Source organism: Globicephala melas, chromosome 5 (genome assembly GCF_963455315.2).
Source record: "Globicephala melas chromosome 5, mGloMel1.2, whole genome shotgun sequence".
Classification (NCBI taxonomy): Eukaryota; Metazoa; Chordata; class Mammalia; order Artiodactyla; family Delphinidae; genus Globicephala; species Globicephala melas.
Window position 1 is genome coordinate 93,490,661 of NC_083318.1, and position 16,215 is coordinate 93,506,875.

General features: G+C 41.1%; 1 protein-coding gene across 5 annotated transcripts in view; it reads left to right on the forward strand.

Annotated features, from left to right (window-relative positions):
• ART3 (ADP-ribosyltransferase 3 (inactive)) overlaps positions 1-16,215 on the forward strand; it is an 86,904-nt gene that overhangs the window by 33,370 nt on the left and 37,319 nt on the right. For 3 of the 5 annotated variants that reach the window (XM_060299498.1, XM_060299500.1, XM_060299502.1), the window contains exon 2: positions 14,072-14,149. The exons of 1 other annotated variant lie outside the window; for it this stretch is intronic. In XM_060299498.1, coding sequence (XP_060155481.1) covers positions 14,081-14,149 — 69 coding nt within the window. In that variant the 5' untranslated portion in view covers positions 14,072-14,080. Of the gene's footprint in view, positions 1-12,817; positions 12,929-14,071; positions 14,150-16,215 lie in introns of all 5 variants that reach the window. One more of the 5 variants, XM_060299499.1, reaches the window with a different exon arrangement.

Consider the following 16,215-nt stretch of genomic DNA (forward strand, 5'->3'; position numbering starts at 1 on the left):
AGCCATATCAGCCTCTTCTATTCCTTCTGCCTGATCACTCTTCCACCACATGGCTTATCTCCCTCATCTCCTTCAAGTTTTTGCTTATATATCTCATTTTCAGGGTTCCCCCCAACCATCCAACTTAAATGACAAACTCTCCATGTACTCCCAGTCTCTCTTGTATTACTTTTTTAAACACGTAACCTTACTATATTCTAACATTCTTATAGAATTTACTTATTTATTTCAGTTGTTATTTGACTGCCCCCCTCCCACAAAATGCATTTGACAAGGGCAAGATGTTTATTTTGTTCACTGATATACCTCCAGTATCTAAAACAGTTCCTGGAACATTTTGAGGACTCAAATATTTGTTGAATGAATGAAATCAAGAGTTAAAAACTGGAGGTTCCAGTTCAAGATAGCGACATAAGAAGATCCTGAAGTCACCTCCTCCCATGGGCATACGAAATCTACAGCCATGTATGGAACAGTTTCCTCTGGGTAAAAGCTAAAAACAGGTGGAGCAATCCTTCACATTAGACAAATGGGAAGGAAACCACATTTAAGTGGGTAGGAAAGGCTGAGGCACAGTCTTGCCATAAATTCCACCTCTGATGCTGCAACCCACAATTGGAAGGTAGCTCAGAACTTGGAGCTTTGCTTTGAGGAGTAAAGGGTTCTTACTGCACACTGGGCACCCCAACTTTAAAGACAGTCACCTGAGAGACAAGCCCTCAAAACACCTGGGTCTAAAGACCAACAGGGCTCACATACACGAGACCTGTGGGGCTGAGGCAAACCGAGGTGCGGTTCTTAAAGGGACCGTGTGCAGACTCACCTGCTCTAGGGTGCAGCGCAGAAGCAGCCCTTGAAAATCGCCCACACTTATCTGCAGAAGACTCACTTGCTAATTTTAAAGCAATTGGTCCGAGGAGCAGGGGCCTGCTGGAATATTCTCCTGGGACGGAGGCTAGTGGGCGCCGTCATCATGCCCTCCCTCTCCTTTGCTAAAGCCCACGGGTGCCATCTTTTCTTCTTTCTTTTTTCCCCCTTCCCATGGGTGTCATCTTTATGCTCCAGTCGGTGGGCGCCATTTTTCACAATTCCTTTCTGTCTTGCTGAAACCAGCGGGAGCCATCTCCCCCGACTTCTAAAAAATTTGTTTCTTTGTTTTTCCTTTTTTTGGCGGGTGCCATTTTGTGCTCTCCCTCTGCTGCACTCCAGAGCACCGTATTTCTCCGAGAGGAGATTCTGTAAACATCTGGTGCCCTGGTTTTCATATTTGGTGACCCAGTTTTTGCAGCTACCACCTGGGGGATCACCTGGCTTTGGAGGCCAAGAGGACTTGTGCTCTTGGGTTTCATGGGACCGTAACAATCGGAGATTCAGTCCTTGGCAGACTACCGCTCCTAGGGCACTGCACGAAGAGCAGACTAAAACACACTTCTAGTCTTTCTGAGGAAGAGACCTATTTGCTTGTCCAGGAGCTTTGGCCTGAGGGACAGACTTCTGGTTTGGCATACTTATAGGGGCTTATAGAGCTGCTCTCAGGGAATGGAGGCAGGTAGACTCCGTCTTTGTGCTCTCCCTCTGCTTTATTCCAGCTCGCTGCTATCTTCCAGAAAGGAGCTTATACCCTTCTCTGGTGCCCTGATTTTTGCAGATGCTACCAGGGGACACCTATACATCACTTGGCTCTGGTGGCCAGACAGGCTTAGCTTGTGGGCCCCACGAGACCATAACCAATGAGAAAGAGTTCTTAAACAGCTACTACCCCCAGGGCACAGCAGGAGGTAACAGACTCAGGAGCTCAATGTTTTTGTGAAAAATGCCTATTAGCTTATCATTATTGCTGCAACATGAGGAACAGGCTTCTAATTAAACACACAGCTAAGGGCTGACTGTAAACCTTTCCTGCAAACTCGGAGGGCAGGCATTATCTTCCCCTTCTCCTGCTGGACCCCAGAGTGTCAGCATCTCTCGAAAGGGAGCTCTTATAAGTGTCTGGGGTCCCAGTTTTTGCATCTGGTGCCCTGGTTTCTGCAGCTGCTGCCCAGGGAATATCCCTTGATTGCCTGAGTCTGGTGGTTGCGGGGGATGACGTTCCTAGGTCCCACAGGATTGTAACAATTAAAGAGAGAGTTCTTGGAAGGCTACCATCCCCAGGGCACTGCACAGACAGTGGACTAAAACACTCCCCTAGTCTTTCTGTGAAAGAGGCCTACTTCCTAGTCCTGGAACTTTGGCCGCAGGGACAGGCCTCAGGTGTGAAACATGTTCAGAGGCTACAGAGGTGCTCTCAGGGAATGTAGGCTGGGGAATACCATCTTTTTGTCCTCTTTCTGCCTTGCAATATGTTACTGGTATCTCCCAGAAGGGAGCTTACACACTAATCTGGAGCCCTGATTTTTATGATTGCTGCCCAGGGGATACCTCTAGATCACTTGGCTCTGGGGGCCAGCAGGGCTTGCACTTGTGGTCTGACAAAACGGTTTATTTTGTATTTTTAAACGCTGCCGCCTGAAGGTCTGGCTTGTAATCAGCCTGAACTAGATGCTGAGTGAGATCCTTCCCTTTGGGACACTAACTAGTCTTAGCGCACCCTCAGCTACTGGGAGCTATTAAATATAAAATAGGCTGCTTGGATAATCACAAACATGTTGAGAAACAACCAAGAGTGCTAGGGCAGGGTTGAATGATAAGGTTTGTGTCCTACACAGGGCCAACCCTTCAGAACTGGGAGAAGCAGCTCTTTCATCTAATGCATAGAAACCAACATAGAGAGTCAAGCAAAGTGAAAAAACAGAGTGTTCCAAATGAAAGAACAAGATAAAACCTCAGGAAAAAATCTTAATAAAATAGAGATAAGTAACTAACCCGATAAAGGGTTCAAAGGTAGTGGTCATAAAAATGCTCACTGCGCAAGAGGGAGGAGATATGGGATATATGTATATGTATAGCTGATTCACTTTGTTATAAAGCAGAAACTAACACACCACTGTAAAGAAATGACACTCCATTAAAGGTGCTAAAAACATAAAAAAATAATAATAATTTGAAAAACAATTGCTCACTGAACTCAGAAGAGGAATGGATGAACACAATGAGAACTTCAGCAAAGACATAGAAAATATTTAAAAGTTGTGAACAGAAGTCACAGAGCAAAGAATATGGCAACTGAACTGAAAAATACAGTAGTGGGATTCAATAGTAGACTAGATGAAACAGAAGAAAGGGTCAGTGGACTCAAAGACAGGGTAGAAGAACTCACCAAATCAGAGTAGCAAAAAAGGAAAAAAGAGTGCAAAAAAGTGAAGATAGCATAAGGAACTTATGGGGCAACATCAAGTGGACTAACATTTGTATTATAGGAGTCCCAGAAGGACAGGAGAGAGAGAAAGGGGAGACAATTTATTGGAATAAATGATGGTTGAAACTTCCCTAACCTGGGGAAGGAAACAGACATCCAGATCCAGGAAACCCAGAGAGTTCCAAATAAGATGAACCTAAAGAGACCCACGATAACACTCATTATAATTAAAATGTCAAAAATTAAAGACAAGGAGGGACTCTTAAAACAGAAAGAGAAAAACAACTTGTTATGTATAGGGGAACCCCCATAAGACCAGCAGCAGATTTTTCAGCAGAAACTTTGCAGACCAGAAGGGAGTAGCAAGGGAGGGAAAAAAAACCTACCACCGAGAATACTCTACCTGCAAAGGTATCATTCAGAACTGAAGGAGAGATGAGAGTTTCCAGACAAGCAAAAGCTAAAGGAATGCATCACCACTAAACTGTTGTTACAAGAAATGTTAAAGGGACATATTTAAGCTGAAAAGAAAGGACACTAATTAGTAACAACAAACCATATGAAAGTATAAAACTCACTGCTAGGGCTTCCCTGGTGGCACAGTGGTTGAGAGTCTGCCTGCTGATGCAGGGGACACGGGTTCGTGCCCCGGTCTGGGAAAATCCCACATGCCGCGGAGCGGCTGGGCCCGTGAGCCATGGCCGCTGAGCCTGCGCGTCCCGAGCCTGTGCTCCGCAACGGGAGAGGCCACAATGGTGAGAGGCCCGCGTACCAAAAAAAAAAAAAACTCACTGCTAAAGATAAATATATGAGCATACTTCAGAGATATGGTGGCTTGGTCCCAGACCACCACAAAAAAGTGAGTATCACAATAAAGCAAGTCACATGATTTTTTTGGTTTCCCAATGCATATAAAAGTTATGTTTATTCTGTGCTATAGACTATTAAGTATGCAATAGCATATACCTAAAAAACCAGTATGCATACCTTAATTTAAAAATACTTTATTGCTAAAAAATGCTAACCATTATCTGAGCCTTCAGCAAGCTGTATAGTAGTACTATCAAAGATCACAGATAACCATGACATAATAATTTAAAAGTTTGAAATTTTTCAAGAATTACCAAAATATGACAGAGAGACATGAAGTGAGCAAATGCTGTTGGAAAAATAGCACCTACAGAATTGGTCAGGGCAAGGTTGCCACAAACCTTTGATTTGTAAAAAAAAAATGTAATATCTATGAAGCACAATAAAGTGCAGTAAAATAAGGTATTCCTGTATGGTAAAGGTAGTAGATTAGTCACTTTTAAAGCTAGTATGAAGGTTAAAAGACAGAGTAGTGAAAGTAACCATAACTACCATAATTAGTTAAGGAATACACACTATTAAAAGATGTAAAATGTGACATCAAAAACATAAGATACAGGGGATGGGAGAATAAAAATGTAGAACTTTAGAATACATTCAAACTTAAGTTGTTATCGACTTAAAATAGACTACTACAAGCTGTTTTATGTAAGCTTCATGATAACCACAAAGCAAAAACCTATATTAGATACACAAAAGGAAATGAGAAAGGAATATGAGATAGCACTAAAGAAAATCATCAACCACAAAGGAAGAGACCAAGAGAAGAAGAAAGGAACAGAGGAACTACAAAGCAGCCAGAAAACAATTAACAAAATGGCAATAAGAACATACCTTTCAATAATCACTTTAAATGTAAAATGAACTAAATTTTCCAATCAAAAGATATAGAATGATTGAGTGACAAAAACAAGACCCATCTATATGCTGCCTACAGAAGACTCACTTCAGACTTAAGGACACACACAGATTAAAAGTGAAGGGATGGGGACTTCCCTGGCAGTCCAGTGGTTAAGACTCTGCCTTCCAGTGCAGCGGGTGTGGGTTCCATTCCTGGTTGGGGAGCTAAGATCCCACATGCCTCGTGGCCAAAAACCAAAACATAAAACAGAAGAAATATTGTAACAAATCAATAAAGACTTTAAAAATGGTCCACATCAAAAAAAAAAAAAAACTTAAAAAAAAAAGTGAAGGGATGGAAAAATATATTCCATGCAAATAGAAACCAAAAGAAAGCTGGGGTAGCTATACTTATGTTACAAACGCAAGTCCATTTTCCTGATGCACAGTGAGGCCAAATAATACCAAAACGTCAGAGTTTCGTTTATTGCAGGGCCATGCAAGGAGATGGGTGGCTCATGCCTTAAAAAAACCCAAACTCCCCCGAAACTTTCAGCAAAGCCCTTTTGTAGGAAAGGTAAGGGAGGGGCATGGTTAGTTGTTGCAGACTTCTTGGTGTCAGATCCTTTGTTCTTGAGGTCAGGTCATGGTCAGGTCACAATGTTCCTATAAACCACCAAAACAAATGTTATTCTCTGTTCTAACAAGAAAGGGCAAGGTGTCAAGTCTCAACTTTCACCCACCAAGTTCCAGGTCCTGGCTAAGAGAAGGGGATCCCTACACAGGTGGGTTACCCTGCCCGGGAGCATTCACCCAGCACCCAGCCTGGGTCCTCCCACCAGTGCCCAGGCCCAGTTGAAGAGGCAGATCTCAGCTGGCGGCACCCTCAGGGCCAGGTTCCCAAACCCTGCCCAGCCATCATCACTAAGGGAGCAAGGCGCCCAGGATCCAGCCAGCTCTCAGGCTTTTCATTGAAACTGGAGAGGCTCTGAGGCCTCCGTGGCCTGCGACCCATGGAGACTGCTGTTACCTTAATGGCAGTGTCCGTATACTCCAGTTGCTGAGGGCTCCCTGGGCTGCAACCCATGGAGACTGCTGCCACCATTAGGTTGCAGAGGTGCAGATGGAGGAGAGGTTCACTGCTGCTTCAAGGCCTGGGGCCAGCCAGTGGGCGGCTATAGCGAGGGCTCTGGAGGTCCGCAGGACACAGCCCTCAGCCTGAGGCCAGCAGACCTGGAGGGCCTGGAGAAGGCTGCTATCTGCCTCTCACCACACTCTCTGCCCCAGGACCACTCTTCGGCTGACTGTTGGTGGAGCTGGACCTCTAACTGCCATGTGCTAATGGTCACGAGCTAATGGCTGTGTGCCTGCCCTGCCCCTGTTACAGCGGCAGGTACATCTGCAGGTCAGGTTCTCATGGCCAAGTGGACACAGGCGTGTGCCACCTCCTTGCCCTCTTCCTGGCTGCCTGCTTCACCTTCCTGTCATAGTCGTCCCAGCAGGGAGTCCAGCAGGAGTCAGGGACTGCCAGGCCAGGCTAGGCTGGGGGCAGCGCGGTGGCATGAGGCGGGGCAGCACTGGGCAAGCTGGCTCCAGCGGATGTGGTGTGCGAAGCCACGGCTCATATCCTGCCGCCTGCCAGGCTTGCAGCAGAGCCCTGGCCTGGGACCTGGCACCACTTCCATCTGGAGCCCCCATGTATCTGACGTTCTGGTATTGTTTGGCCTCACTGTGCGTCAAGCATACAGAGTTGCGTTTGGTAACACTTATATCAGACAAAATATACTTTAAAACAAAGACTGTGATAAGGGACAAAGAAGGGGATTATATAGTGATAAAGGGGTCAGTCCAACAAGAGCATGTAACATTTGTAAATGTTTATGCACCCAAAATAGGAGCACATAAATATATAAAGCAAATATTAACAGACCTAAAGGGAGAAATAGACAACAGTACAACAATAGTAGGGGACTTTAATACCCCACTTACATCAGTGGATAGATCATCCAGATAATAAATAAGGAAACATTGGCCTTAAATGCCACATTAGACAAGATGGACTTAACAGAAATACACAGGACATTCCATCCAAAATCAATAGAATACACGTTCTTCTCAAGTACACATGGAACATTCTCTACGATACATCATACGTTAGGCCACAAAACAGGTCTTAACAAATTTAATAAAATTGAAATCATATCAAGCATCTTTTCCAGTCACAGTGGCATAAAACTAGAAATCAGTTATAAGAAGAAAACTGGAAAATTCATAAATATGTGAAGATTAAACAGCATGCTCCTGTACAGCCAATATGTCAGAGAAAAAATTGAAAGCAAAATCAAAAAATACCTTGAGACAAACAAAAATGGAAACATAACATACCAAAATTCATGGGCTTCAGTAAAAGCAGTTCTAAGAGGAAAGTTCATAGTGATAAATGCCTACTGCAAGAAACAAAGAAAAATATCAAATAAACAACCTAACTTTATACCTCGAAGAACTAGAAAGAGAAGAATAAATAAAGCCTGAAGTTAATAGAAGGAAAGAAATAACCAAGATCATCGTAGAAATAAATGAAAAGAAACAAAGACAATAGAGAAGATCAGTGAAACCAAGAGCTGTTATTTTAAAATAAACAAAATCAACAAACCTTTAGCTAGACTCACTAAGAAAAGAAGAGAGGACTCAAATAAATAAAATCAGAAATGAAAGAGAAGACATTACAGATGATACCACAGAAACATAAAGGATCATAAGAGACTACTACAAATAAAGTATATACCAACAAATTGGGCAACCTAGAAGAAATGGATAAATTCCTAGAAACAAACAACCTTCCAGGAGTGAATCAGGAAGAAACAGAAAATCTGAACAGACTGATTATTAGTAAGTAGATTGAATCAGTAGTTTAAAACTTCCCCCAAATAAAAGTCCAGATGGCGTCACTGGCAAATTCTACTAAACATTTGAAAAGAGTTAACACCAATCCTTCTCAAACTCTTCCAAGAAATAGAAGAGGAGGGAACACTTCCAAGCTCACAACTCAGTTTATGGTCAGCATTATCCTGATACCAAAACCAGACAAAGACACTACAAAAAATGAGAATTACAGACTAGTATCCCTGAGGAACATAGATGCAAAAATCCTTAAAATATTAGCAAACTGAGTTCAACAATACATTGAAAGGATTATACACCATGATCAATTGGGATTTATTCCAGGGATGCAAAGATGGTTCGATATTCACAAATCAATCAGTGAGATATTCCAGATTAACAAAATGAAGGATAAAAATCATGTGATCATCACAAAAGATGCAGAAAAAGCACTTGACAAAATTTAACAGACATTTTTGATAAAAAATTCTCAACAAAGTCAGTATAGAGGGAATGTGCCTCAACATAGTAAAGGCTATCTATGAGAGCCCACAGCTAATATGCTCAGTGGTGAAAAGCTGAAAACTTTTCCTCTAAAATCATGTTCAAACAAGGATGGCTACTCTTATCACTTCTGTTCAACATAGTATTAGAAGTCCTAGCCAGAGCAATCCAGCAAGGAAAAGAAATTAAGGCATCTGAATTGGAAAGGAAGAAGTAAAACTGTCATTTGCAGATGACATGATATTATATACAGAAAGCCCTGAAGACGCCTCTCCAAACCAGAACTAATAAATTCAGTGAAGTTGCAGGCTGCAAAATCAATACACAGAAATCTGTTGTGTTTCTATACACCGATAATGAATTATCAGAAAGAGAAATAAAGAAAATAACCCCATTTATAACTGCACCAAAAATAATAAAATACTTGTGAATAAATTTAACCAAGGAGGTGAAAAACCTGTATGCTGAAAATTGTAGACATTGATGAAAAATGGTGAAGAAGACTCAGATGAATAGAAGGATAGTCCATGCTCATGGACTGGAAGAACCCATATTGTTAAAATGTCCATACTACCCAAAGCAATCTACATAGTTAGTGCAATCCCTTTCAAAATTCCAATAGCATTTTTCACAGAAATAGGACCAAAAAAATCCTAAAACTTGTATGGAACCACAAAAACCCCCAAGCAATCTTGAGAAAGAAGAACAAAGCTGAAGGCATTGTGCTCCATGATTTCAAACTATATTATAAAGCTATAGTAATCAAAACAGTATGGTATTGGCATAAAAACAGACACATAGATCAGTGAAATAGAATGGCAAGCCCAGAAATAAACTCATGTGTATATGGTCAATTAACTTATGACAAAGGAGCCAGTATACAGTGGGGAAAGGACAGTCTCTTTAGTAAATGGTGTTTGGAAAACTGAACAGCCACAGGCAAAAGAATGAAACTGGACCACTATCTTACATCATACCTAAGAATTAACTCAAAATGTATTAAAGACTTGAATGTATTGGGTTGGCCAAAAAGTTTGTTTGGGTTTTTCCAAAACATCTTATGGGAAAACCTGAGCGAACTTTTTGGCCAACCCATAAGACCTGAACCATAAAACTCCTAGAGGAAACATAAGTGGTAAGCACCTTGACATTGGTCTTGGCAGTGATTTTTTGGATATGACACCAAAAGCAAAAGCAACAAAAGCAAAAATCAACAAGTGGGACTATACCAAACTAAGAAGTTTCTGCACAGCAAAGGAAACCATCTAAAAATGAAAATACAGGGGACTTTCCTGGTGGCACAGTGGTTAGGAGTCCACCTACCAATGGACTCGAGCCCTGGTTCGGAAAGATCCCACATGCCATGGAGCAACTAAGCCCGTGTGCCACAGCTACTGAGCCTGCATTCTAGAGCCCACGAGCCACAACTGCTGAAGCCCCCATGCCTAGAGCCCATGCTCCACAACAGGAGAAGCCACCACAGTGAGAAGCCCGCGCACCGCAACGAAGAGTAGCCCCCACTCGCCGCAACTAGAGAAAAGCCCGCATGCAGCAATGAAGACCCACTGCAGCCAAAAATAAATAATATAAATAAATTAATTAATTTTTAAAAAAGGCCCCCAGGGACTTACCTGGTTAAAAGAAAAAAAAAAAAGAAAATACAGCCTGATTGGGAGATAATATGCAAATCATACATATGATAAAGTGTTAATATCCAAAATATATAAAGAACTGATACAACTCAATAGGAAAAAACCAATCTATATAAAAAATGGGCAAAGACCTGAATAGGTATTTTTTCAAATAAGATATACAGATGGCCAGCAGACACATGGAAAGATCAACATCACTAATCATCAAAGAAATGCAAATCAAAACCACAATGAGAAGGACTTCCCTGGCCGTCCAGTGGTTAGGACTCTGTGCTTCCACTGCAGGGGGCATGGGTTCAATCCCTGGTCAGGGAACTGAGATCCCACATGCTGTGCAGTGCGGCCAAGAAATAAAAAAATAAAAAAAAACACAGTGAGATATCACCTTACACCTGTTAGAATGGCTATTATCAAACAGACAAGAAATAACAAATGTTAGGATATGAAGAAGGAAACCTTTGTACACTACTGGTGAGAATGTAAATTGGTGCAGTCACTATGAAAAACAGTATGAGGGTTCCTCAAAAAATTAAAAATAGAACTTCTATATGATCCAACAATTTCACTTCTGGGTATTTACCCAAAGAAAATGAAAACAGTTGGAAAGATTTCTGCACCTCCATGTTCTTTGTGGCATTATTTACAGTAGCCAAGGTATGGAAGCCACCTAAGTGTTCATCGACAGATGAATGGATAAAGAAGATGTGGCACCTATATACAATGGAATATTACTCAGCCATAAAAAGAATGAAATAATGTCATTTGCAACAACATGGATGGATCTTGAGGGCATCTTGCCAAGTGAAATAAGTCAGATGGAGAAAAACAAATAACGTATGATCTCACTTATATGTGGAATCTAAAAACAAAAGCAACCACCAAGCTCATAGATACAGAGAACAGATTGGTGGCTGCCAGAGATGGGGGTGGGGGTTGAGCAGAATCGGTGAAGAGAGTCAAAATGCACAAACTTCCAGTTACAAAGTAAGTAAGTCATGGGGATCTAATTGGCAACTAGAGTTCATAATACTATATTGCACATATGCGAGTTGCCAAGAGACTAAATCCTAAAAGTTCTCATCACACACAAAACTATTTTGTAACTGTGTGTGGTAATGGATGTTAATTAGACTTAATTGTGGTGATCATGTCACAGTATATACAAATATCAAGTCACTATGTTTTCTTGAAAGAAAACAAGAATGGAGCAAAAGCATGCTGGGAATAAATAAGGTCAAACTTGCTTTGAGCTTCATGCAGTGTTTGTTATGCTCCTTTTGGTAGACTCAGTCTTTTGTGTGATTCATTGATGAATCTGATAGGCTTTCGGGGGCCAAATACAGGAAAATCCCACTACTTCATTCCCTGTAGGCCCACATGCCTGGGCCTAAAATGCTGGTCATTGTGAGCCTAAGGACTGAAAACATGTGCAAACTTTTTCCTTTCTAACTAAACTCTATTTTTTAAAATGATACAATTACTGAGAGCCTATTCAGTGTATTTACTCTTAAATTGCTTAGCCAGTGAGGTGGGTAGAGGCTAGACGTCTGGAAGAGTCTGAGGAGGAGAGATGGGTTTTGTAAAAGTAGGTTCACTTCATGACAGTTTAAAATGTTTCATTGAGTAAATATGTATGTACACACACAGAGAGAAAAATACATTTAAGTATGTAATAGCTTGGTGAATTTTCATAAACAATATATCAGTGTAATCGAGACCCAGAACCAAAAACAGAACCTAACTAGCATCCCAGATGCTCCCCTTGTGCCTCTTCCAGTTACTACCTCCCACTCAGGGTACTGTTCTGACATCTGATGCCATAGAAGTGTTTTGCCTGATCTTGTACTCTATACTAATTAAATCATTCAGTGTGTAGATGTTTGTATCTGTTCATAGGTTTAAAATTTGTGGTATTTATGCACATACATGTAGTTAAGAGTTTCTTAATTTTCAATACTATACAAAATTCCATGGTATAAATACACCACAATTTATCCATTCTACTATTTATAGGCATTTGGATGGTTTGTAGTTTGGGGCTTTTATGAATAGTGCTACTTTCTAAATATTCTATTAATTTTGATACACATATGCATGAATTTCCTAGGACATTTCACGGTTTTATATCCATAGTCAGTGAATTCTTAAGTATTCTTCAGCACTGCAGTCAATATATTTACTAGATGTACTTTACTCAAATGAGAGCTATAGTTGTAGATATTACCAAATCCTTCCCTTCTTAGTGTTCTCACTGGGCTTTGCCTGTACCTAAGATTCTTAACATGTATTCTGGTTAAGTATGCATATTCATGTCTTTTGTTAGTTTGAGTGCTTTTCAGCTTTATTTCACTTACTTGTGTGTCCCAGCACCTGGCACAGTACCTAAAATACAGTAAGCCAGTTGAGTGAACGGTGATAGCCATCACCATTGCCAGTGATTAACACAGCAAGTCCCCTGAGTTATGTGAACCATTTAGCTAGGGTAAAATCCTTGCTTCAGTCTGACATCTCAGAGTCAAAGGGTCAAAGGGTTAGGAATGGGAAGCGATCACTCTCTGAGAAGCCCAGAACTGAGGGCTCAGAGCTGAACGCGCTGTGTGGTTAGAGGGAATTGCTGCGGCTTCACAAGCCTCTTGGAGATTTCATGTGTTAACAGTAATGATTCCAAGGGAGAGTCTGGGGGGCAGATATAAATAGCAGAACACAAACGAGGTAGTGTGCCACTGCCAAGCTATTGCTGGGGATGTTTATAAAAAGAAAAGCATTCCCTTCTCAGCGCTCAGTGTCAACAGCCTCCTATCCTGAAGACACGCTCACCACCACTGAGAGACTGGGGAAACGGTTTGAGACCTAGCATCGTTTAAACCTCCACAGGCAGAAAAGCCAGGTAAACATTTTGACTTATTTACACTCAGACTATGGAAGTGAAGAATTTTCAAGAAAATCCTGATTCAGAGCTTGCTTGGTATCTGTCAAGGATTATTTTCCAAATCTTTTTTTTAAAGGGAAGCTTCACACAAGAGTGGCATGTTTGTACTATCTTTTGATATCTTTAGTGAAAGAAACTGCTCCTGAATAAAGATGGGGATCTGGGGCCAAAGGGAAGACTATCTTCTTTCCCCTGTGCTGTTCTTCCCCATTTTCAGATGCCATAACATGGTGATTGGTAGGATAAAAAAAAGAGATTTCAGTTCAGTTCCAGCCATGTCAACTTTGTTGTAGGTATGTGGAAGGAACTATAAACCAGTCTTTAATTGAATCAGTTAATGGCTCTGGGACAGCTTCAGCCCTTGACGGCCTCTTACCCTCCTGTTTACCTGCTCCTGTCTCATGAACTTTGGGATGAATATTGGGCATTCAGCCAATAGAATTATATAATCTTACTAGAATTGCTTCCTACCCATTTCCTTCTCATTCCTGCCTTCAGAAAGTTATGCAAGACACTTGTTTTATCCTTGGCTTCTCTTAAATGTGACTATTTGGGAGAAGCAGACTGCCTCGGATAACCTTCTGGTGTTTACCACTACTGGCCTCCATCCTAGCCAAATGGGCATGACTTGGTTTGCAAGGAGGATCAAAGAATGGATGATATGCATGGATACTAACTCCTGGAGAATTCTTGGAGACTGGGATCTAGGGGACCAATTTGAAACGGTTGTTTTTTAGTTTGTGATTTCCTATGTATGCTGAGGGGAGATTTAGAGATAGGAATTAAAAATGACTACCAGTGACTATGGTGGGAGAGACAACATGTCTAAAAGAGAATGGAAATGGACAGATTTAATCTTGAGCAAACTGCTGAAGTTCTCTGAGCTTTGGTTTCCTCTTCTGTAGAATGAGGGTGTTAGACCACCAGACAAAGTCTAATGACCCTTCCAGCCATTGGAAATTTATTAATAATCACTTCCTAACCATTATGATACCCACTCTTACCCAGAATGAAAAAATATATATAGTGTGTCATCCTGTTCTACTTCCCTAAACCTTTTCTTTAAGTCTACTAAATTGGAATTTTTTCTTTTTAATTTAGAAGAGAAAAATGAAGGCAGGACATTTTGAAATGGTCACCATGCTGCTGGCACCTATGATTCTAATGGACATCTTCCAGGTAATGTTAGGAATGGGAAGCATGTGGTCACTGGAATGGGAACTCTTGATATAAGGTTGCCTGAGGCATTTGTGTGGGTTGATGATAGAAATGAGAACAGAGAGAGTAGGTAAATTAGTTTTTTACAAGTAGATCTTATCTTTTACACACTGATATGTGTTAACTGTAGAAAATTGAAAAATTAAAATTAATCAAAAAGAGGAAAGTAAAAATCATCCACAATCTTCCACCCAGAGGGAAAGACTCAATCTGTTGGTGTGTATTCTTCTCAGCTTTCTTCTGTGTGTTTATGTTTGTAATTTACAAAAATGGATTCACACTATACATAGTATTTTTTTACCTTTTTAAGTTAATATTGTGCTACAGATGTCTGTCCATGGCATCAGATATTCTAAAAATATGTATTTTTCTTCAGCTAAGATGACACTGCAATGTTTATCTACATGTTTTCCATTAAACTATATAGTGACTATTTTCCCACATTCAGTATTCTTTTGTTTTCTGATAGAGAGTTTATGATTTTATTTTTTACAATTGAATCTTTAAACATTCTGTATCATATATATTTTTTAAATTTTATTTATTTTTGGCTGCGTTGGGTCTTCGTTGCTGTGCGCGGGCTTTCTCTAGTTGTGGGGGCTACTCTTCGTTGCGGTGCCTGGGCTTCTTAGCACGGTGGCTTCTGTTGTTGCGGAGCATAGGCTCTAGGCGCACAGGCTTCAGTAGTTGTGGCACATGGGCTCAGTAGTTGTGGCTCGCGGGCTCTAGAACGCTGGCTCAGTAGTTGTGGTGCACGGGTTTAGTTGCTCCGCGGCATGTGGGATCTTCCCGGACCAGGGCTCGAACCTGTGTCCCCTGCATTAGCAGGCAGGTTCTCAACCACTGCGCCACCAGGGAAGTCCCTATCATATTTTTATGTAAAATATGAGCCAGGTCCCTCACCTGATATTTCCCGCCACATTGTTAGCTCTCACATCACTACTGAATGAGTATTCGTCCACTGATTTGAAGTACGTTCTTTAAAATGTGTTAAATTCTTAAAATTTTACCCATTTTTAAATTTAATAGTCTGATATATTGTTTATAGAATCACTGTATATTCTGTTACCTGGTCTGCAGTGTGACTTTTTAAAAATTGAAGTATAATTCACATATAAAAATATACCATTTTACTTAAAAAAATGTTTTTTTAATTTATTTCAGCTGTGTTGGGTCTTCGTTGCTGCACGTGGGCTTTCTCTAGTTGCAGTGAGTGGGGGCTACTCTTTGTTGCGGTGCACAGGCTTCTCATTGTGGTGGCTTCTCGTTGCAGAGCACGGGCTCTAGGCACGTGAGCTTCGGTAGTTGTGGCACACAAGCTCAGTAGTTGGGATGCACGGGCTTAGTTGTTCCGAGGTATGTGGGATCTTCCCAGACCAGAGGTCGAATCTGTGTCTCGTGTCTCCTGCCTTGGCAGGCGAATTCTTAACCACTGCGCCGCCAGGGAAGCCCCTATTTTCCTTTTTCTTCCTTATCTTTATAGCCATCCTAATGGGTGTGAGGTGGTATCTCACTGTGGTTTTGATTTGCCTTTTTAATATTCTTCTGCAACATAAATTTGATATGTTTGTTTTATGAATGTTTCGTAATTTGTTTAACCAATTTCCTTTTTTAACCATTTAGGTCATTTTTACATTTTTGTAATAAACCTTTGGTAATTGAATTTCATCCATATAGGATTTTGTTTCAATGGATAACTCAGAGGAAGAAAATATAATCAGTGTGTTCACCTAGCCTTTGTACCTGTTCCTTGTCCATTCAGTTTCCCCTGAATTGTGGCGGCATTTGTGGGCTTTTTCAGTGCTCAAGGTACTCACTATACAGAACACACAATCAGCGGTGGCCTTTGGCCAGAAAGAATTGATGTCTAAAATTAGACATGCAGAGACTAGTTAGAGGCACAGGGGGAAAGACAGGATCATATTGGATCAACCCTTGATATGGTGTGAGGAATGTGGGGTGGTGGTTTCAGGGTGTGATGTCTTATAAGATGTTGAAGTCTTGAACATAAATTAGGCATTGGCGCC